Genomic DNA, 24,439 nt, shown 5'->3' with positions numbered 1-24,439 from the left:
ATAGCCACTGATTTTAAGGTTGTTACAGCACGTTTATGGATAGGCAGCACATACTCAGAACTCCCGAGGAGCACCGTGAGTACCAGGGAAGTAACGGCAGTACGACCAGTGGCGGCATTAGACTGCCATTACTACCATTACTCTAAATTACGCGTACGATTACCCTAAAGCCCACGCCACCTCAGCAGTTGCAGTGGCGGTTTTCAAGCTCACGGCTCGACTTCCACTGTCGCCGGGCCGGGATGGTGAGCCTCTATTTTTTGTCGAGCATTGAAATGTCTCGGGCGTATTAGAACCTCGTGTCAGGCATGTGAATAGTTCTCAAGAACATCGTCCTTGAAATACAATACTGTGGCGTATTTCTTGTCTGGCGTATCGAGGTGCCACACTAGTACTTCTCCAATAGAAAGTTACATGTTTCCTTTTAAGCTTTTGATACTGATCTTGAGCTTACCTCACAGTTCAACCGCACCGTGGTCAATTTCGTTTAATCAAAAGTGTTGAGATTTCTGTAACTCGTACACACATTACTGCGGACAATGTGCGGAAAAAGTGAGACTTAGTACACAAGTCATCACAAACGCGCATCGTGAAGTACACAAAACGCGAAAATAATAGCATGACTTGTATTTACTGTTATGCAAAAAAAAAAGCCGACCATGTTTTTGCTAAATAAGCAGTGAATACTGCTTCACAATCTTCAGGATGTCAACGGAGACTGCTTGTGACGTGGAAGCCTATCCTGAAACCAACTTTTGACTGTGCTCATAGTAGAACTTCCTGAACTCCTTCAAGCGTTCGAAAGGACCTCCAGTGAAGCAGCGCTTAGTGACGTCGGTTAGGTGCACGTTGAGCAAGAACCAACTGAACTTGTGGTCCCTGTTCTTGCTGCTCATAGTCAATTCAGCCTGAGTGAAAATGAATTGCACACAGTTAGTACTGCAGAGGCAATAAAATTATTGTGCAAATAGTTGAACAAGGGAACACGTACGTATACCAAGGGAGGGTTCGACCACTGTCTAGTTCATATATCCTTGCCTAATGTTTCTCGCAATATTTTCCCACTGTTTACTGCGGCGCTTGCTGGATAATTAGTGATGCAGCGCCTCGTGGATATTGACTTTTTAAACATGCATTGCTTGTGGACCCAACTCCGCATGCTGTTGCACTTTCTAGCGAGGCGCCTGTTGTGGATATATTGACGTCGTTCTTCGTTTTTTTTCCCGAAATGCTATGCATGAAACACGTCGAGAAGATAATTAAGAAAAAACCCAAAATCTACCCACGTATTGTGCCATGACTGTCTTCCGTGTTGAGCTGTCATAACCTAAGCAATATGCTCCACTGCTATTCTTTCCCGTTTTTCGTCAGTTGATCAAGCGGCACTTCGTCTGCAGGGTAACTTCGTATTCAGCATTAAGCTACATTCAGTGAAGCGAGCGATGGATATGTTTCGCGTGAAATACCGAAGGTGTGGCGCCTTCGCAGACGAATGTCTCAGCAAAGCAGGAATAGAACGCACCTTGGACTTTAACGTACGCGCTGTTTCGTAGGTGTAGAAGTAAGTCGACCCCCGAACACTACCGATGCCAGCCATGGTCTTTTCTTGTTGCAGTTCCACGTCTTGTCGCTCGCACGCCTAGAGGTGAAATGGAAGCACGAAGGTTCACTGCAGTGTTCCCATTATATGAACTTTTTCCGAATCAGTTGTAGAGTATAATAGTTTTACGATCTCAATGCCGCGAGATGTCAAAACAGTGGACCCCATGGTCGGGACAATACTTTCCAGCTTGTGTACGACACCATTAGCGTCGGCACAGTGTTCACTGTCTGCGAGTTAGAACAAAAAATATAGATTATATTTTGCACCTTCAAGTAAATGAAGGACCTACGAATCCAGCAGTCTTCGCTCTCTGCCATTGTTGCTGGCATGGTTGAGCCAGTTCTTTTCCATGCAGCCTACCCCTTCGTCTGCATCAAGCATTGCATTCCTTGTAGCCACTATTCTCTGTACTTCGACTTTAATGGAGGCATAATCCGTCTACACTTCTCGCAGACTAGAAATCCAAGGCGCCAATATAAACGGGGAGTCGGGAGCAGTCATCTCGACATCCATGGAATTGTCCAATACTGAACTAACACATACCCATCTTCAGATGCTTAGAGAGAAGTTGTAATTCGTAGAACCTTTTGTTTTATTAGCCAAACTGCGCTTGTAATATCGCGAACATAACGAAGTATTCTCTTCATTTGAAAGTTTACTTTTATTGATATCACTTTATATGATTTAGTGATCTGACAGGAAGCTACAAGGCATCTCTTTTTTTAAGGGAAAATAGTTTCTGACTATTCAGCACATCTTCTTAGGCACAGTATTTTCTCCTGCTCTGTTGGCGACGGGAGAGGGATTCACATGACACTGCTAGTACAGTGTAATCAGAGTCCACGCCAACACTCCCGCCGTCTGAGATATTAGAGAATTCGCGGGTCTGGTACCTGCAAGCGCCTTACCGGTTGACCGGAAACGGAAACGTGATCAGCGCTGGGATGGGTACGGGGTTCGCCGTTCCTGCTGAGTTTCTTGATTCTGCTTGACCACTGCGACAGCCGCTCCCCGTCCCCGGCCAATACTCGGTGTTCTAAGAACGACCACGCTAGAACTACGTTCCCGCATGCTAACGTCTACGATACCTGACGACGTATCTCCGCCGACGCCTCTTGCCAAATCGGTCCTGTGTCCCGGTGTGCACCTCCAAGGGCCCATGCTGCTTTCGGCGGCACGAATTACAGCAAGTGGACGATGTGGTGTCGTCGTACGTGAAGCGATGGCAGAAAACAGAACCACGCGATTTTCTACCTAGCGGTTGTGGCCAGCCTCTGGTACAACAACCATGAAAGGAATTTCGAGACATGGTCAGCGTTTAAGACCTCTTTCGTAGATGTGTTTGGCCGCCCTGTTGTTCGCAAGCTGCGCGCAGAGCAGCGTTTGCAGGAATGAGCTCAGCAACTGCGTGAATCATTCACGAGGTACACTGAAGGCATCTTACATTTGTGCAAGAAAGTCGACGCGACCATGTCAGAGACAGACCGAATCAAAAATATTACGAATGAAATAGAGCGCGACTTCTTTACCATGCTGCTCGCGAAGAATTAAAACGCTGCGGCAGAAATAAGCACTCTGCGCCAAAGTACGAGGAGTTGCGGAGGCGGCGCTCACTGACCCGTCGACCTTCTTGGCAAGACCAGTGTCTGGCTGGATTGGCTGCCATTTACGACTAGACAACGCTTCTCGCTTCGATAAATGCGTTTGTGGTTAAGAAAGTGGCGCGCCAGCTCTCCTTAGTGCTCAGCCGCAACATATTCAACAGCCTGCTCCAGATTTTGCGCCCTCACTCCACCAGGCATTTGAGCAAGACTTGCCGAAGCCTTGCTTCTCCACCACCAGCTGATCACTGAAGTGGGCATTCTCAGTTATCCTGTGCCACCAGGCCCCGACCATCTTCTGCAGCTGCAGCGCGGCCCTTAATCAAACCGACGGGGTACCTAGGCCCCGACACCAAGTCGCAGTCCCGTTGTTTCAGCAGACGCCACGTACAACGCGTCCTGTCACCTGGACTGGACATGCCGTCACAAGCTCGGGCCGTGCGCCCGGCGATCGGTCAATATAATTTGCCTGTGTCTACGCTGCTCCGATCTCCGGCTTTTGTCGATGCGCTCAATTGAGTATTGACGCATCATGATACAGACGTGCCAAGACCATTCGGCAGCTCTTACAACTCATATTTGGCACCGTCAGCGCTTCGACCGATGGCCGTTACCCGTCGTTCACATTCTCCGCGTCGCCACCCAATGCCGCCGATGTGACCACGTTCTGTAGCTCGAGAAGAGGAAAACTTATTGTCGCAGTCCATGAGCCAATAACTGCGGTGCTGTCGGACTACAAAAAGTCCTCACCGTCACCCATCTAATGTCACAGATGTTTCTGTCTTTTATAGTCATCAGTCGTTCTTCATAAATAATTTGACTGTGAGCTTCCCTTGATTCAAACCTTGCCGAGCTTCATTTGCAGTCATGCCGTGAGCGCCCATGCGATGCGTCCCACCGACCTTAGGCTCCCATCGAGTCCTCTTTCAGCTCTTGATTTCAAGCCAACACCCGCATTTCCAAATGTGCGTCCTGGAATTATTACACCTTTCCACATACCCTGGAGCACCTCGTACCTATTGTATCCCCCTAGCCCTAAGGCCGCATTTCTATTCCCCTTCACTGTTATTGCTTTTTCCCTGTGTTTCTTATATCTATCTCCTCCGTTTGTCCATATAGCAATACATTACATTACGTTTGGTATTTCCTGCCCTGTATTGTCACTGTCTGTTTGGTGTTTTCATTGAATACTATAATACCTGGTTGTTTGACGCTAAATTATAGACTTCACTTATCGCCTTGCTGTCCACAGACCTTGCATATCACATAGCTGGTTTGCTAGCAACACAATGTCTTCCGCATAAAACAAACCTGCAAGCTGCTTCTCTACTACTGTACCCGCCTGTTTGTATGAGATATTAAAGATGATATTGCGTATTTCTAGCGCCCTTTCCATCCTCACCATGTACATCACAAACAGCAGTGGAGATAAAGGGCACCCCTGCCTGAGTCGCTTCGTGATATCAACTTTCTCCTTGCTCCTCATTCCTTCCCATTCAATACAAACGCTCTTTTCTAAGTAAATCTCTCTTAAACGCACCACACAATAGCCGCCTAGGCCTCCCCTTTCCAGAATATCCAACAAAATGCTGTGTTACACGCTGTCATAAGCTCCTGTAATGTCTAAAAAGGCCACATATTACGGTCTCCTTTGTACTCTTGATATTTCAATACACTGAGTAAGGACAAATAAATTATCATCCAAACACCTACCTATTCTGAAGCCACTCTAAAGATCTCCCAAATTGCAATTCTTGTATGCCCATGCTTGCAGCTTTACCTTAATTGCCCTCATTCCTAATCTGTATGTTACCGATGTTATGGTCAACGGTTAACGGATGTTACGGTCAACGATTACATTGATTCTACATTGCTTTCAACTGGCTGGTATTCGTCTATCTTTTAGACTTTCTCCCACTGTTTCAACAGAGTTTCCTTACTTTTTGCACCTAGTTCACTAATCAGGTTAACGGAAACGGCGTTTTGCCCTGTGGATGTCCGCTTCGGAATTTTTCTATCTGGCTTTCTTCCACGTTAAAGTTTGTCAGCACCACCTGCTTTTCCATCTGGGGCTCTTTTACGCGCCTTTCTTCCTCAACAAGTACCTAATCAGTGCTTTGCAAAGATTCAGCTGTTATTTTTCGGATGTAGGTAATTGCCGCGTCCCCTTCCAGTTTGTTTCCGTCTTAGTCTAGAATATGTTCTTGTATTGTTACAGTTTTCCTGCCTAATATTTATATGTGGCTCCAATATAGTCTATGTCCGGCCTTCTTTTTGTCCCATATTTCTCGAAACCAATGTTAACTTTCACTTTTATCTTTGATTGCACCAGTCGTTGAACCATAGATTTTTCTCCCGGTATATTTTCCATTTTCTGGTTATTTCATCCTGCGCCAACTGCGCTTTTTGCCTTCCTGTGCTCTCGGGATGCTTTCTGTCTTTTGGCGTTTGCTTCCAGTATCTCTCCGTAACCCAGCTTATCACTTCCTTTTTTTTCTTTTCGAAGAAACTTGTCGCTTCACATTCCGTATGTCTGTCGTTATTACACTTAGAAGCTCACTATATTCTCACTCATTTCTTCGCAATTTTCCAAGTTCTTCCTCAACTCCATAGAATATATTTGTTATTCGATCGCAGCCATCACCGACATTGCCATTCATGAAACCGTTTCTTACGTTGCATTTAATTGCTTTCTTTAACTGTATTTTTTCTCCCTTTTACTGTGCAAATATATTTATTCACCACTCCTTTCCTTAATGCCTCGGGCTATGAAAGTATGCTAAATAAATAAGTAAAAAAATAAACAAATAAATTTGTTCAGTGTTCAAATTCAGATTGGCCATTTTAAACCCCTTGCGCTCTTCGCCAACTGCATATCAGGTTTTAAAAATGATGCGTTTGTGGTCACTCCCTATGTTGCTATACCCTTCCTCGTCAATGACCCCTTCTCTACAATTATCATGAACTCCTTCTCTCATCAGGCAGTAATCACTGGACGACTGCTGGTTTTCCACTTTCCGCTTCGCCTGCTCGTCACACTTAGCCCCTGTATTCACGACAACAAGGTTGTGTTGCTCACAAAGATCTGTCATTGACTTGCCGTTGTTGTCTGTATAGCCATCTATAACCTGCACGTTTGGCATTCGTGTCACCTATTAGGACAATTTCGACATCGTTCCCGAAACCCTTAATATCAGCACTTGGCCGCAGGTGTTCGAAGACCAGAGCCATCCGGTGGTAAAGCAACGAACCCATCGGTGGTGACACACAACTCCTCCGTTGCGATTGGTTGGCCTATTTGCCGACTACACAGCCATGCAGCTCACACGGTCACAAAAACCCGGCGATGTTCGCAGACAAAGGCTTCGCTTTTAAATAGTGAGGGCGTATCCCAATCGATCCACTATTTTGTGGACGTTGCTGGATCGCTACAACCCTCAAACTGAGTCGTGCCTTACTTGCAGCTTATATTACGACCCACAACACAGGGTCGCAGGTTGTTTACCAGCATCCGACTGTCGTCCGTACTGGCACCCTTCGTAAACGCGGCTGTTGTTTTTAGAGCAGTAAAGACGAACAGGTTGTGCGAGCTGTGCAAGATGGCCGTCCACAGGCGGTAACAGTGTGGAATAAATAAATAAACATGTTGCTTTGTGCAGGTTGCGCCAGAGAACGTACCGTTTTTGTCTGCGTCTGTGCATCAGTCCAAAGAAAAACAAACTACGACCACCATGTAAGCGTGAGAGACAGCAAAATAAAGCTGTTTGTTTCAAGATTCCCAGCAGTTAAACGTTCCTTCACAGCGCTTTGAAAAAAAGTGTGTAGCCGAAACTTGCGTGCGGGCCTGAGTGAACCCCATTGCAGTTTTCCACTTGCGATCAGAAATATTCTCACCTGTGATACACTTGATATGGTAAAGCCGACGCATTCGTTATAGACCGCATCAGTCGGCTTTTGATAGGTTGTGCTCATATTGTAAGTCAGCAGGCCCATCTGGAATGCAAACGCCACTATACTTGCATTCGTTTTGTACGCAGAGCCTTTTAGATGCAGAAACTCCACCTGCGGAAAAAAAATGCATGGGATTGATGAATGCATTCTGAAAAAATACGAGCGTCTCCATTCAAAGAAAAACAAAAAAGAGGAATAAAACAAAAAATACGCGAAGATCTCATTGAAATTGAGGCACACGTATATGTACTATTGTTATGTACTCCTTTCAACAGCCTAGAAAACTCTTGGGAAAAAATACGAACGAACAATGAATCTGGCTAACTTTCATGTTGTGAGCTGCAACTGAAACTTGTCGTAAAAATGTGTCTTGATATTACTACGGAGGCAGCATGAAGGTGGTAAAAGCATTACTCTCTCTCTAGTGTCTGTGAGATGTTTGAAGGCAATACAACGCATGAATCGAGGAACCGATGTGTACTTTCCTCAATGCAATGGAGCCCTTTGTGCTGTTTATCTTTGTTATACAGTTAAAATGTATCATGTAAGCTATGCAAAAAAACAGGAAATGCGCTTATAATCTTATACAAGTCGAGCACTGTAAACACAAATGAGCCCATATGGGCGTTTTAACAGTTGATATGCCATTTTTCCCCCCCAGCTTAATATGAGTACGCCCACGAGAAGAAGTAAAATAAGCTAGAACCATTATTATACTCCCGACCCCATTTGAAGGGGCATTGCGGTTGTAAAATGGGGGTTTTCAAGGAATAACGGTGGCGTAGGGGAAATTGAGACGAGCCAAACAGAGAAAAGAATAACTCAGCCATGACCAACAAGGCAGTCAGCCGCAGCGACAATTTCAGTAGGATTATCTCTGCAGTCAGATTCGAAATATCCCGCGCAATGTGTGTCGGCGCTGTTTTTCTGTTCGGAGTAGCCGCGCCTTGGTGCTGCAGAGGACGCCGAAGTCGGAACTACGCGCGGAGGAACACCAGCCTTCGGAGCGCGCGCGCGCCCGTTGAAGCAGCTTTCAGCGACGGCCATTCGACCAGCGACGGCACATTCTTCTACCGTGGTTGATGTTTCTCACTGCTTTGAACCCCCAAGACTCCACGGTAAGTGACTTTGAACGATTATTACATGTTCTATGAGTGTGCATGTGTTCTAAGTGAGGAGACGCGCTGATATGACTTGTTGAAGGTCTCGATACAACATGGCGCGACAGTTGACCGTCCAGAACCATTTTGCACGATCACTGTGTTTCTTCGAGCTTTGTCGTAATCGAGGCGACTTGAGTGCTCAGAGTCAAGCGAGTGTACTTAAAAATTAGGATTTTATATAATGAGGGACTTTGCCGCGTCTTTAATTGGGCGGATGTGAGCATTCGACATGATCCCCGAAGCGCAAGCCACTACCATAATAGTTACGTGCAGTGCGAGGTGAGCTAAGCTTCGCCGCCTAACCGCGGCCTGAAAATGTGGCGGCTCGTTAAGGGCTTACTGCGGTGCGCGTGTGTGAGTGTTTGTACAGCGATCATTTGAGCGAGAACCGGCGGCGCTTCTTTGTGCGCGGTATCTGCTAGCTGGCGCGTACGTGGCGCCAATCCCCTAGCCCGTGCGATTGTGTGCAGTAGGTCGCCCACTTAGCGCGCATTGTGCAGATTTGCCAGTACGCTCCTTTCTATCGTCTGTGTCTCTTCGCGCCCACGTCGTTGATTGTGCAGGCAGTGCGCGACTGCGGCACGTAGCATGTAGAGCCTGCGCCCGTCGACTTTGATCTACGGGCGTGAAATGTCGGCGGCGCGTTTGTGGTATTAAAAGCGTGTGGTGAGCTTCCTACGGCACTACGGGTCAGCGCCGCATGAGCTGCCGGTCAGAGTATAAGAACCTCTTTATTGTTAGCGTACTGCTTGGCGGTAACAGGTGTCCTGCTTGGGTTCAGATTACTGGATACGCCGTCACTTGAACCTCGGCGGCCGGAACAGGTGAGTACCAGTGGCGCCGGCACCTCGGCCGGCAGAAAACGGTGCCCGTGCCGTGACGAGATATATCAATTTACGCGATAGCATTGCCGGTGATAGGTCATACGGGCGCGTCGCTCCATGCCTGTGTTCTTTGCTGAGGCCGCCACTACGCCTGCGGTGCACTTACTACGTTATATCTATATAGTCGATGCTTGTGCAATGTTATTCAACAGCTGGCGCTGTGCTCTGGATACCTGAACTTGTTTAATGTTTAATTACTTTGCTGCTGTGCCATTGCCTATTGGGTACAGATATTTAGTATTGAATTCTAGGTGCCAAATTAACACAAAGAAGTTGCGCTTTTCAACTCAGGATCATATCACACATCACAGCGTCATCCTATATTGCACGAGTATTAATAACAAGATTTCTGTTGCTGGTGAAAAAAAAAAAAAAAAGGGCAGACCGATCAACCTGTAACCTGTATCTGTGAGAAAAATGTGCTTCAAGTTCGCGATTGTCTATAAAAAAAGGTACTACCTTGGTATTCAATGTCAGTAACACTCATAAGTTATGCATCCTTTTGTGTGAAATAATTTGTCTTAGAAGCCATTCATTGTAAGGGATCAGTAAACATCTCATAGCTTAAGTAGTGCATATGTGCATGAGTTGGGCAAAGGTATTGGTTTGTAAAGAGCAAAGCCATTAAGATATAAAATATTGGCAAGCTTAGTTTAACAATAAGCTGACGAATATACAAAACCTAATGTAGCAGCAGATGTTCTCCAAGATAAGCTTGTGACCAGCTTTTTTGTGTTCTGTGTGATCACTGTAGTGTCAAATTTTTCATTTTTATTTCAGGACTGCGGCTGCGGTCGTTTCATTGCCAACTGTGAGGATGAAGCAGCTTCATGGCCGGAGATCGGGCGCCTCCCATCAGTTTCCCTTTTCAGCAATAGAGGCCTTGGTATGCTCTTACCTAGAGTTTGCTTTTTTACCCTGTATGTTTTGAGCGCAATGGCTAGTTTAGCGGCATTACTTAGAGTGATTGGTGTGACACCTGTTCCATAGGAGGTATGCAGGTTATCCCACGTAACTCTAGCAAACTTTTAAAAATATGAATATGCCATCTAGCTGCACAGAACCTATGTAATGTTGTTTCCTGTCTCTTGGAAATACTTAGATTTGCTGCATTTTGCCTAATTACCTAATTAGTCTTAATCAATTAATCAACTTCTCAAATGTAATTAGATAAAAAGTCTCAATTATAAAATTGTAGAGCAACGTGAAAATTTCCCAGTGCAGCTATCTGTGGCTCAATATGTGCTACATAATGTGTTTTTAGAGCATGAAAGAAGCCTGAGAATCTCGCAAAGTGCCTTGAGTATGTTTCTGTGTGACAGCGCCTGTGTTGTGTTCTTCCTTCAGTCCTCGTCTTTTGCGCTGTACTAACAGTCGACCTCGAGTGGCCATTCCCGTGGCAGTCTTGCATGTATTGAGTGCTTGCCCTGTATAGGCATGTGTGTTTCCAGTAAGCAAAAAATACTGAAGGAGCCCAACGTGATGTATTTCAGGACAAGTGTATGGTGTAAATTACTATGTGACAATAAAATAAACTGAAACAAGACTTCACAGTAGAGGTATGCAGGTGTGTGCATCAGCATAATGACGAAAACCTCATGCAAGTTTAGAAAAATATTCATTAAGTTAGTTTCTGTCATTCTTCTCTGTCACATTATTATTGCAAAAATGTGCTCTCTAGTATTGCACGATTAAAAACACAGTTCAAACACATCATTTGCTGGAACCTTGACATTCATAGCAACATAGAGAGGAATGGTTAAAAATTTGTTTTGCTTCTCTGACCTTCATTTTAGGTCTTTCTCATGTTTGCTAAGCTTCTTAAACTATCATAGACCCCTTCCAGGGTTTACAGGCAGCTTGAGCACATTGTGCCAGATTGTGGAGAAGCTGCAGAGGTCGCAGTGTGTATAATGGTGTGCGGCAAATGCAAGTTTATTGCAAGATGCATTATGCTCAGTACCAATTATATTAAGTTATAATTTTAGCAAAAATCTCTGTTTTCCAGATATATATCAATGTGTCTCCAAAGAACTGCACTTTTTAAAAGAGTTGCTCATTCTCTGTCTACTGTTCGGTGTTGTTAAATGCATGTATGTTGGACAGCATAGTGCTTGGCCTTCAGCTGAAGGTAGTAGTGTAGGTAGTAGGTAGCAGTGTAGAAAGTGGTAGCAGTAGTAGCTTTATGCATGTGCATAAAGCTGCAGTAAGCCAAATGCGAAAAGATAAGGGCTAATACGATACAGCCACGTAGCAAAATTTACACAAGCAAACTGTTTGATGCAATCCCTAGGAAACTAAGCAAAAATATAAGAATGTGCTTATATGATAAACAGTACCTATGTTTCAGGCGCATGGCCTTCTACCGCCATATTCCATAACAGTTCATTATTTAACACTTTAAAACTACTTGCCCTGTTTATGTCTAACTGCTCTAAATTCGAAAATTTTCATTGATTGCACTATGAAGGTTTTGGGCGTGGCTTAAGTTACTGCCAGAATTAAATTTATAGTTGTGGCCGTCCTATGTGTGATAACAAAAAGCCATTTTGGAACCAGGTGACTGTTATGCAGTATGCTAAGTGTGCGTATTAGAACAGCCACTTATATTTTCATTGTAACCATGTATAAAGTATGTATGTACACATCTCGAAGCCATAGACTGTGTACTGTTAATTGGAGGTGTTATTGTGTGGAGTAGGTTTTTTTGTAAGCATTGTCTAGAATTTGCACTACATTAAGGTGTAGTGAAGCCAAGCGAAAAATATTGACAAAATGGCTAAAGTACATTCTTAAGAGTATTAAGCGCACTTAGATGACTTTACAGCATATAGTAAAACAAGAATGGGAACTGAAGTGCTTAATTTTTGTTCATTATTACCATATGGCACCAACATGCAATGAAGACAAAAGAGGAAGAGAAGTGAAGTGCACTAAAGGGCAACTCGCTCCTGATGGGAGCTGCATTCACATCTACATGATGCATGCAATCTTTGAGTTATAGCAGCAGCTAACCACCTGTTCACATTGTTGCACATTTGTATTGTTTATGTACTAAGTCTGGCCCTGGAAGTGTTAAGCAGTGCCACTTGTGGCATTGGTGCTGCATGCAAGAGATCCTTCTAACCACAGGTGTTATGTATTATGTAAACCTAAGTTCCTTTAAATTCATGTAACCCACAAAAGCTCCATTTGAAAGGATGTGCCATATTTGCCACCATTGCAATGAGTAGCATTGGCTGACAGTCACAGGGCGAGACGTTAACCTTGCTCAGCTATTATGCAAAACTATTTTACATACAAATGTGGTAATTAGTATACACGCTGAAAGCCTCACAGAATAAAATTTTTTATTCGCATCTTACAACGATTGTTATTTTGCTTTAACTCAGGAGGCCTTTCTACCTGCGTTGCATCCTGTGGCTGGACCACTCCCACGATCTCGGCAGAATCGTTACGCAGGTGTGTTCTTTTGTGATTCTCAGTACTGATATTTTCTAGTTTACGTTCAATGTAAATGCACAGATCAAATGAAAAACAGGTTAAAAGATGAGCTCACAGGCACTGTATCCAAATGTTTGTTAGGAAGGAAAATCTTTTTTACAAGTTGTCATTATAGCAAGACAAGAGAGTGTGCACATCACACCACCAGTACCTAGCAAGCAACAGCATTATACCGTAGAAGAAGCCAAAACATCAGGCGAAAACCTGTACTAAACTAGGGACTGTATTAAGACCTTTTCGAGGCTTAAACTATTTCTTGGGTTACTCTGTCTAATTGCTTGAACTGAACTGACGTGTCCTGCAAAACAATTTGCATTCGCATTTGATACAATCTGCAGCAAAATATGAACAAAGGGCTGCAATACTCTAAGGGCCTACTATTGAAGTTGCAACCAGTCTTCCCAGTGTACTGCAGCCTCAGGAACATGAAATGTGGTACACTGTACCACATGCACACACTACAAATTTTAATCCATGGGCATCTGTACACTGTGCTTGTGCAGGACTGCGCAACTGGCTGTTTATTCGTGACTGAAACAGCTACGTACATCAAGACTGTATTGGGAAGCCACCATCTTTTTCAGTCAGTGTAACAGTCCATAAACATATGGATTTCCATGAGCATTTTGTCTGCCACACTTTTCTTTGTCGTTTTTTTTGCACTCCAGCTTTGATGGCTGCAAGACACTTCAGGCTGGCTGAAGAGACAGTGGTAGCCTAGTAGGTGGCCTCACAAAGTTGTTATTTTGATTTTTAAGAGCCGACTTGCTTTGGACAATGCTGAATAACACATCAAAAGGCACGGGATTATTGACAAGGTTAGAAGGACTTTGAAAGAAGTTTAAGGCTTCTTTTAAACTCTGATCTGTCTGCTGAGACCAAATCATGTCAGCTTTTAATGAAGCAATGTTCAGGTTGGAAAGCTGCAAGGCTGTGTGGGTACTCAAACACCATCATTGATTCATATAGCTGAAGTTGCTGTGACATCAAGGCAGAAGGAAATGACATGGCAAAGGAAAGGTTGGTCGACAAAGGACTCATTGGCAATTATGTAGGTTCAAGGGCTATTGCACTGAGTAAGAAAATGTGTTCCTGATACAGCGTGAACAGTGTTAATGCTGAAGAACAAACTGGCACCATCTCCCCAGTCCTACACAAGCACGTGCATAGAAAGGGATGCCTGTTGGCCTTGAGGGCCACCACTGGAAGGATCACCTGCTATCGCTATGACATAGAATGTGACATCAGATGACTATAGTTCACACCTTTGCTGCAGCTCGCTGGCTGGGCAATTGAAGCCTTGATTGTAAGGATGAAAAGTTTCAATCACAAGGTGGCAATTTAGTTGCCAACTCTTACAGCATGGTTCACTACTCAGTGCTGCAGTGCTGGACGTATTTGACCAAGCCTGGTGCGAGTTCTCATGAGTACCCATGTTCAAGCTGCCGCTAGATACTTAGTTGATAAAGTCACTGAAAATGAAATTTGGTCATCGAAAGAGTCATGAAAACGATGCACACAAGGCTTGTAGCGTGCTTACTTGGTATGACCTCAGTCAAGACACCCTGTGTAGAGATGCTGACAAAAGTGCAGCAGAAGTGTGGATTGAGGAGACAAAAATATAAGCTGTTCAAGTTCCACATATAACAAACTGATAATAAATCGCCGTTCAGCAAGAACTCCGGCAAAAGGGGCAAGCTGCACTCCCCACAACGAATGCTATAAAAACAGTACTGTTATTGCAGCAAAATTGCCTATAGCTCTTTTGTTAGCTTGATAGCTGGTATCACACTATGTTTTCTATGCCACGGAAATATTCCAGCACGTGGGGGCCACAATTCTCCTAGAGGCCAATACAGACACAGGTTGCCAGCAAGCATGGACTAAAGATTTTTCCGTTTGCATTGATGTAGTCTACCACATTTTATTTTCTTGGGTGCACAGTCACACTAGGGTAACAATTTTCTGCCTGAATATTCATCGCAGGGAGCACTGCAGCCAGCTAAAGCGAGTTTTTTGTTCACACCTTGCCACAGATGCAGCAAGATGTAGACTTGACCCATTTTTCTAGGCACATTTGTTGGGTTCAAGAAAGAACACAGAGTAGCTTAAGAACTTTATTCCTTCTAGATTTAAGGCGTGGGGCCAGGTATTAACCATTGTTTTAAGAATTTTCCCAAACCGGGAAAGATTCTTTCTTGAAAGTCTTCTCATATCAGCTTGATACAGTCCCTGGCTTAGTATGGGTGCATGTGCTGTGGCTTTGTTTTAGTCTGTTTAAAAGGTCGTTTTCCTTTTGAGTGTTCCAGTCGCAAAGAAATCACAAATATATTTTGATTTCAGGAACCCTTGTGACATTACATAATTCCTTTACATGTTGCAACCAAGCTTATTTTTTAAACACATGCCTTTCTTTCAGCATGAAAAAAACATCTTAGATGAAACAAGGCAAAAATGGCTGCTTATGCATTTGTACGATATTCCAACTGAGAGGGGTGAAAAGTAATAAAATGTTCTACTTTCATAATTTTTCTACCATGTGTACAACATTTCTTAATAGGCATGAAGCAAATTCACTTTTATCACTAGCCTATTACAGAAACAAAAAATGACAAACTGAGCTTTTAAGGGGGCCCTCAGAAGGGCCCAGTCCGTGCGTCTTCTTTTCTAGCGCCATGGCTGTGAGCGCAGCTGAGCACATCTGCAGCCTGCACACCCTGTTCTAGAGGTGATCTGCTGCCTGTGGAAAGACTAGACGTGCTGATATGGCGTGGTATTATGTGCACAGTCTTCCCCTGTGTTTAGTACACGGGGTTGCATAATCTGTAGTTTCAGAGATGCATTGAAGTTTGATACAGACAAAGCATTCACCTCCACTGCCAGCACTTTTCATGATGGTGTCGTTCCACTGTGTATGGCAGTATCAAAGAGGACAGGGTGGATGCGAAAGCAAGGCTGGGTTTGCTTCATGCTACCTATGTGAAGGTATCGTTAACACACCGTGAAACCGTATCTTTGGTCGCTGACTCTCAAATTCAAAATTTTTTTCTCATTCAGATTTGTGTTTTCTGACTGCGGCCCTTTCCGTGGGAAAACAATCCATTTGCAAATGTACTTATTTGACTAAACGGTCGAATCTGAGTACAACAAACCAAATTGCTGATTTTGGTGCATTCGTTATGTTGGGGTTCCTTTGTATATGACTCCAGAAAAAGCCGACCATTGTCTGCTCACACTCCGCCGCGCCCGCCCATATAGGAATAAACTTAATTTTGGTTGGCCACGATGCTTATTGGTGTAGTAGCTGTCGTGTGTCCACCCATACACATTTTGTTGGCTTCCCGAAAACCTCAAAGAACAGCGGTATTTTGCTTATGTGCATTCACTAATCAAATAAGTACATGTTTGCTAGAATCCCCATAATATTGAGTTAGCTGGTCTGCTTGAAAATGTTCAAAATATGGCAGTTAGATTTGTAATAGGAAGTCATACTAAAAGGCTTTGTATTACTGAGAGTAAGGGTAAGCTGCAATGGCAGGATTTAAAAGACTGGGAAATCTCTTCAGTTAAGATTATTTCAAGCATATACTGTTCCAAACATGTAGAGAATAGAGAAATTCATATCAGGCTATCATCATACCTCACAAGAAAGAGATTACACTAAAAAGGTTTATTAATTTCCTTTACTTATAGGTGATGCCTCACATTGTTTTTTCCTTGGACCAAAGGGACTGCAAGGTTTTTCAGCCTGCAATTGTTTGCATAGTTTTCAAAGATAATTCCCTCCCTGCTTTGTGTGCTTGATTTGAATGTAAGTTACATTACACAGAATGTATACCCCCCCTGCAATGCCAGTACAGGCAAAGCAGGTACTAAATGAATAACCACGAAAGGATTTTGGAGCGAGCAAAAATGGCATGTGCAATAGATATGCGTAGATGTCCCGTTGGTGTTGCTGTCAAACAAGAAATTGGGATATCGAGGAACTGAGCAAAGTAACTACATGTGTGCTTACCAAACTATAGCTGTCATTTACACCTTGATTGTGACTTAGCTACCAAAAGAAGTTTTTTTGTCTTGTTCTTTTTCTGTTAAAATGTACTTTTTCCTTTGTCTACTTTCGTTTGGGTTTTTGTAGCTATATCGTGCACATGTGGCCAATAATGCCGTGTGGAAGTTAGTGGTTGTTGGTATTTCTCACTGCCTGTCGTTTGTTCAATGTGTGTACTAAAGTCAATAGAGCACCAACTAGTATAAACTAGTGTGTTGAATTTGTTTTCTTGTTTTAGTACAAATGATCTGACTGGTTATGTGCCCAAATAAACAATTAGATTATGAAAACAAAGTTCATCAGAACATGTCATGCATTTTACTTATAATTACCCTATTTCAACTGCAGAACCCACATATTAAGGCATGTAGATTTAAGTGGAACAAGTCTTTTTGCAATCCTTAGTTCTGAATAGGTGAGAGCAGTGCTAAGGGCACAAAGTGAGTCCACATAGATAAATGGCATGGTGCACTGTGCACTGACTAATAATTGATGTGTTTTTGCAACAGACAAGCAAATAAATATCCAGTAATGCCTTGTCAGAGGCACGAAAGCACATAAAGAGGCAGGGGGTGGTCAGATACAAATGTGCTGTGGTTTCAGGTTTGTTAATAAGCATACCACTTTTCTGTAACTTCAGAGAACATGTGCTGCGCTGACACATTAATCTTTTTTTTTCTTGTTATATTGTGGGATTTGATTAGTTTCTGGGTTAATGGTTGCTGCTTTCGCTAACATGTTGCACTTATGAAATTTGGGCTGTCATCGGCACTGTTTACAGTGTATGTACTCTTATGGTCACATTATAGTGGTGCTTAATCGTGAAGGCTCTCATTCAAATATAAGCTTGTCTGGTCTACATATGCTTTCCTTCATGCCAAAGGAATAAGATATACTATGTTTATGTCAGAAGGAAAGAAATTGAGACTGGTGTCTATTATTGCACATAAATCTATGCTTAGTTGTGTTAACATTTTTGCATAATTTCAACAACTTATTTAGTGCATTTCTGTAACATTCACACTCTTTCTTATCCACTTAGGTGTAAGGAATAAAGGCAAAAAAGTAAAGCATTGCAGTGGATTTAACTTAATGCTCTTGATTCTTGTTACCTTCTTGATAGCTTTTCTATTTGGAAGAGCATATGTACAAAAGCATGTTTTGACCAAATAGGCTGCTGTTTGGGAGGCTTTGCAAGCACCACTATAACGTGACAAAAGCAGTGTGTGGCCATTTGGTTATATAAATTCTGGTGTAATGACACCACAAAAAGTAAACAAAGATATGTACGCACATGACACAAGCACCGGATCTCACTTCAAGCTTTAAAATAAGGAAACAGGCAATATTTAATAACAGGTGGAGACATGATGTGATGATATCTGTTAAAAGAAATTCTTTATGCAGTGCAACTAATGGATCACTGATACATTCGTCATACTTTTTAAATGTTGCAAGCCACAATTACCTTGCATGTTGTCAGGTCGTAATACCTGGCTACAACGCAAGTTTTGTGGAACACAGGACCGCAGTCACATTCTTTGCAGTATTTAACATTGTGTGATGGAGGATTGTTTCACCCGGATGACTCATACTCAGTCAATTTCCCTGATTTCGCATTAATAGAGCATCCCATCTGTCCAATGTAGGCACGGCCTTATGATGGCAGCAGACTACACAACGCTTGCGGCCTAGCTCACTAGATGCATATTGTGCTTCAACCACAACCAACCTTTTCCTTTTTTTGGCTTCTGCCTTTTATTACAGCACAAAACTCTCCTAACAAGGGCCTAAGAAAACAATGATTTGCGCAACTAAATTAGGCATGAATATGGAATATAATGAATGAGATGAAGTAAAAAAGTGGTTGCAGTTGTTTCGTATGCATTTGTAATTTTCATGGGTAATTGTGTAGCTGGTCTCTACGGGCAAAAATTTTTTTTCTGTATGAAACATGTGATGAGAGATTTGCTCTGATGAGAAAAAAAGACAAGCCAGGAAAACAAATTAATTTGTTGCGTGCAGCACAATTTGCAGGCGGTGCACTGTGCAACGGAGGTTATGTACAGTCAGCCATTCCCATCCAGTCATGCTTGCATTGCATACACACATTGTATTAATTTGAGATTGCGGCTAATGAAGTTTGTGTGGAATAACTCTCATTCGCACATAGTGATGCACTGCAAAATAGATTGGTTTGTTCCTGTGTTCATCAAAACTTGTAGCCAAAAATTATGAGCAGATGTACATAAGATAATTAAGCTTTGGCAGATTAGCACGAAAAGAACAAATGCATCAGTCATTCTCAGCTACATTGCACAAAGAATTTGTTTTTGAATTAATGACATCACTTCCTGTCACTATGTGATGTATATGATGTCTGTTTTCTTATTAAAGCGAGAGTTGAGGTTAGGCACTTGTGTCCTGCATGTCTTTGTCTTCGTTTGCTTCTGTGGTGCCATTACACCAGAATAAGTCCATGACAGGAGCTGCCAGTCTATGCAGTTATACTACATTGGGCTCAGTACGCCTGGCGGCCTGAATGTGACGAGTGTGAAGTAGCAGTAAGAACTTCAGAAGGGTAGAATTTTGTGTCGGTGGTGCATATTACAGTATGGTGAAGCGCTATAGATGGAACAGTGTGAGGCGAGACAGATGGGAAAGTGCTACAGACAACTGTGAATGTTTACTGGAAAGTTTCGCTGCAGCGGGACAATGCATGCGTTATCCTCGTGCAGCAAAATTTGCCAATGTTCATAGTTGTCAGTAGTACTTGCCCATCTACATTACACTTCACCGTACACTAGTAGCAGTAACAACATAAACCAACTGACCCGAGCAATAATGAAAGCCCACAGAATTGCCAAATTGTAGGAGAAATGTTTCAGTGTAACACGTGTTTTGTTAACTGACAAGCAAATGGCATACATGTCTGCGAACCGATGATCAGATGCATTTTTCATGCACATACATTATTTTGTACAACTGCTTCCTGCTTTGGTTTTTTATGGCTTTTAGGAAGCATTCCAAAGTACTTAACTGTTTGTCTGTTCTAAAAGTGAATCTGTTCTCAGCCAGCACTATGTGGCATTACTGCATAAGCCCTTACTTCGTCACTGTCCTTCGCACTGTTCCCAACTAAATATGAATAACCAAATAACCATGTTTTTAAATTTTCAGATTATGAAGAAAATACTCTTAATATGTATTTCATTAGAAAAATTTTCTCAATTTTAGGAAGAAGTCTGGCTGGCCCCAAGCCTGGTGCAAAATGAAGAAATGGCACTCCACATCAATTCATGTTTACTTGTCGTCATAACCAGTCTGTTAGCTCAATTTTTGGTTCCTATTGAATTCTCAAGAAAGGTACCAACTCTGTCATTCAATCTGCGAACAAATTTTTGCACTTGGGGATGCAGCCATGCACAAAGCCTTTGAGCTCATTAATATCTTTATTTTTTAAAGAAAGTGCAGCTGCTGCGTGGAGCAATAGGTTGAATAAGACGAGGGTAAATGAAAAGATGGCGAAATTAGTCATCAACAGTTGTCCAACAAAGGAAGTCTCAAGCTGGAGGCAACATCTTTGCAAGAGAACCAAATGGCTCCAGCCTGAGACATTCGTTGTTCAACCTGGCAAGTCTCCTTCTCTAAATATTTCCTCTAGCCTGAGACCTATATCCATTCCACCACCCTTGACCAACAATACACCTATACATTTGGCAACCCATGGAAAGGTAGCAAATTCACATTCAGGGAAAGTGAATGTAGTGTGCACCCTGGAAGGTAGCATGAACAGTATTTTATTTACTTAATGAAATGCAGATTTGCTATCCAATTACTTTATTTTGATCCCCGTTTTATAATTGGACAGCATGGTTCCTCAGAGAGAATAATAATTCGAAGCTCACACAATTTTGCTCCTTTATGTCCGTTAAATCTGTCCTGGTTGCTACACTATCAGCCCTGTCTGCAATTGCGTAGCAGTGTTTTGAGCATGCATCCAAATTCAAAAGAATAGTTAGGCTTCTACCTCAGAATGTTTGCTACTGTGTTGCAGCTCGAATTCTATGTCTAGGTGGTCACTGTGATGCCATGTGCTTTTTAAATAAGACCAATATGCTATTTGAAGGGCAAATAAATGCAATCTCAAATGACCTCAGCTCGGGGAATGACACAATTGGAGGTCAATATGATAAGGAGGATTTGATTTCTGAAAACAAGGCACTTAAACGGGAGAAAGCATGACTAATTTCGTATAAAGATGCTGCTTTTGGATATGATCAGGGAACGTACTTGTTCGTGGCTGCATTTGCAACATGTTACATTGCTGGCTTTATATATTGCACTGGGTACAGTGAAATGTTGCTGCTTGCACAATATTCAACTAAACATGGTAGCCATGCTAATGTGTCCATGCAGAACACAACTCATCCACTATTATGGACTACAGTGGAATCTCGATAAACGAAAATCGCTTCGAAACTGCCGCTTAAATAGGACACCATCCTGATAATTGGTTGGCTCTCTGCAATGTCTCTCAGTAAATATAATGCCTGGTAAATGGAACCAATTTCCCTGGCACCTTGAGGCTCCATTTAAAGAGCACCCACTGTAAAAATATAGGGGGGATCGTGTTTGGAACTTTCGTAAATGTAGTCTTAAACAAAACCGCATTTCAGTGGGAGCGAAATGCAAAAGCACCTGTGTACTTAGACAGGTGCATGTTAAAGAACCCCAGGTTGTCCAAATTAATTCGGGTTACTCGCTATGGCATGTGTCATAATCAGAAGGTGGGTTCTGGTTCATAAAATACAATAATTTTGAATAGCTTGCTCAGAAATCCAGCACTAAATTATGTAGCTTGTTTGTGTGATGAGTCCCAATTTCTTAATTTAGTACTTTGACATTTATCATATTTGTGTGCTAGTCCATGCAAAATACCACTGATCGGCCTCATTATACCAGCCACTGTTAATTAGGAATGGCTTAGTCAAGCAACTTAAACTTACAGCACAAACACCTAAGACGAACCACAAAAGGAAGATACAACACACACTGGTGCTAACTTCTTTATTTCTTCGTCGTCGATGCAATATAAACCCTAGGCCACACTACCGCGCAGGCACTCAGATTACATTACAGAGATCTGCCAAATTATCACATACGCAAGCGTAGGAAGTCAAATTCAGATGGATGCAGGGACAAAGATATCTTACTAATGCAATTATCGCCCTGCCTTTCTTGTGGTAAGCCTCTAAGGCAAGCCGCACATGCTCATTCTTGCTTTTGCCAAGAATCGACGTCCCATCAAGTTGTGCCTCACAATTGTTGCAAGAGTTTATATGCGCACCAAGGTGCGCTCCTCTATCTACATTTTTGTTTACTTGTTGCGCATGTTCCCTGAGTCGCTCATTGATGCAATGCCATATCTAGCCAAGCTATGTCTTAGCACATGAGAGTGAATTGTATAAACCATGCCGACCGCGCACAACACGTATGAAGCATCATGCCGAATTTGGCGTCCTCCTCTGCCCTCTCCGCAGGTGCGGGAGCATAGCTTTAAAAGCTTGTTCGGTGCAGAAAACGCCAAAGGAACACTATGCCTGCAAGCAATTTTCTTGAGTTGATAGATGACCTTATGTGTTTAAGGGACCGCGCAGGGAACATGCACAAAAAGTAAACAAAAATGTAGATAGAAGAGTGCACATTGTTGCGCGTATAAACTCTTGCAAAAATTGTGAGGCACGACTTGATGGGACGTCGATTCTTGGCAAAAGCATGAATGAGCTTGCGCGGCTTGCCTTAGAGGCCTACGACATAAAAAGGCAAAATGATAATTGCATCAGTGACATAGCTTTGTCCCTGCACCCATCTGAATTTGAGTTCCTACGTTGGCATATGTGATAATTTGGGAGATCTCTGTAATGTAATGTGTGTGCCTGTGCAGTTGTGTGGCCTAGGGCATATATATGCATCGACGACGAAGAAATAAAGAAGTTGTCAGTTAGTGCCAGCGTGTGTCGTGTCTGCCTTTTGCGGTTCGTCTTAGGTGTTTGCTCTGTAAGTTTTAAGTTCAGAATTATGTGCCAACTAGGCCAAATGAAGTTTTACTCTTAGTCAAGCAAGCTCAATATATAGTCTGTGCAAAAGTGTGGAGCGTCAGTACAAAGTAACAGTTCAAACACATGGCTCTGTAGTTACAGTTCAGTATGAAACGAGATAAGATTTCTTAGCATTTCTTTCATTTACTAATTTCATTGTATTAGGACATGTAGAATACTAGCAACTGGCATGCTTACAATGTACAGTGCTCTTTTTTAAAATCCAGACAATTGTTTTACTGGGGCAGAAATGTGCTTTCTTTTGGGCCCGGAAGTGAACATATTATATTTCTTACATTTGGTGTAAAATAAATTTTCTTCACTGTCAGTGTGTGTCTCGTGCATTTTTCCTTTCAGCAAGTAGCAACTGCTCTCGAAGGCGTTTGCTGGCCTGGGAGGCACTGCCGATAAGCTAGGACGACTGTATAAAAGCTTTGCAAAGAGGGGCTCTGTGATCAGCGAAAGGGAAAAAAAATGAAGACGTGCGGTGACGGGTTCATTCGCCATTGGACCACGTGTGCGCGTGACTTGGTCGATTCAGCGGTGGCCCTGTGCCGTCGATTGGACCACGTGTGGCGAGCCCGCGGCGAAATGCTTCGTGGCGGTACGCCGCGCCTATGCAGCAGCAGACGGAACAGCGCAGGCCAAGGTGTCGGACGCCGGCGTTCGCTCCGAGCAGGTGCGACGCCTGCTCGGGTGGCAGCTCACGGACGGCCGAGTTCCCTTGAGCCTTGATCGCCGGCGTTCGACATTTCGGCCTGCGGTGTTCCGTCTGGTACTGCGTAAGCGCGTGACCCGCGCCACCATGCATTTCGCTACGAACTTGCCGCACCTAAACTAAAATGCCTTTAATTCCTTCACAATACTCCCATTGTACCTCCCAGTCAAATAGGGGGGGGGGGGGGTGAAGTGGGCGTATACGGTACCCCCGTTGTGTGCCCAATTAATGCCCACGTCAATGGGAGTTTTATCGTACGCCCTTTCAATGGGAGCAAAAAGATGTACAAAAGGGAATGCGCTAGAGGACAAGCAAAAAACGCCCATCTGGGTGTTTTTTTGTTTACAGTGAGGGTTGGACAGCATTGACTTGGGATCAAAAACAGGCTCTCATGAAGCCGCAGCGCAGTATATGAGCTGGTACCACATAACAGCATCACTTTTAATGCGCCGTTCTTTCATGTTATCATAGCCTACTTTTTTAGTAGTCTTGAGCTTTTTGCGCGCTGGGGCTAAATTTTCAATGAGTGATTAAAACAAGTTTATTGTGGCAGTGGAATTTAGCAATGTTCTTAGCTGTGGTTTGCTTGAAAACGCTGTTACCCAGAGATTTTGCCAGAGTCTGCGCTCCACATTTTCTCTTATTTTCTGTGCATTACATCCTGTTACCCACTTCTCAACTGTAAAAGGCATTGCGCTCCGCGGCAAGTGATAACAAAAGGTGTAAGGGGACGGAAAACTCGTTTCCAGTGTTTTATCCCGGAAGCTATACTGCCTGCGATCTTGTGCTTGTATTAAAAAAGTTCATGCACTAGAACTCTTCTTAGCGTGTCCTATCGGCCAATCACTATTTCGGACATATTA

At 43.1% G+C, this 24,439-nt stretch overlaps 1 protein-coding gene across 1 annotated transcript in view; it reads right to left on the bottom strand.

Annotated features, from left to right (window-relative positions):
* Positions 1–343: 343 nt before the first annotated feature.
* Positions 344–24,439, bottom strand: part of LOC129385649 (uncharacterized) — a 44,213-nt gene continuing 20,117 nt past the window's right edge. The window contains exons 6-8 of the mRNA XM_055072513.2: positions 7,099–7,266; positions 1,523–1,639; positions 344–908 (exon numbers count right to left, since the gene is read on the bottom strand). Coding sequence (XP_054928488.2) covers positions 738–908; positions 1,523–1,639; positions 7,099–7,266 — 456 coding nt within the window. The 3' untranslated portion in view covers positions 344–737. The remainder of the gene's footprint in view (positions 909–1,522; positions 1,640–7,098; positions 7,267–24,439) is intronic.

This window comes from Dermacentor andersoni, chromosome 7 (assembly GCF_023375885.2).
Source record: "Dermacentor andersoni chromosome 7, qqDerAnde1_hic_scaffold, whole genome shotgun sequence".
Classification (NCBI taxonomy): Eukaryota; Metazoa; Arthropoda; class Arachnida; order Ixodida; family Ixodidae; genus Dermacentor; species Dermacentor andersoni.
The sequence above is the reverse complement of the archived record's forward strand: the minus strand, read 5'-3'. Positions and strand labels throughout refer to the sequence as shown.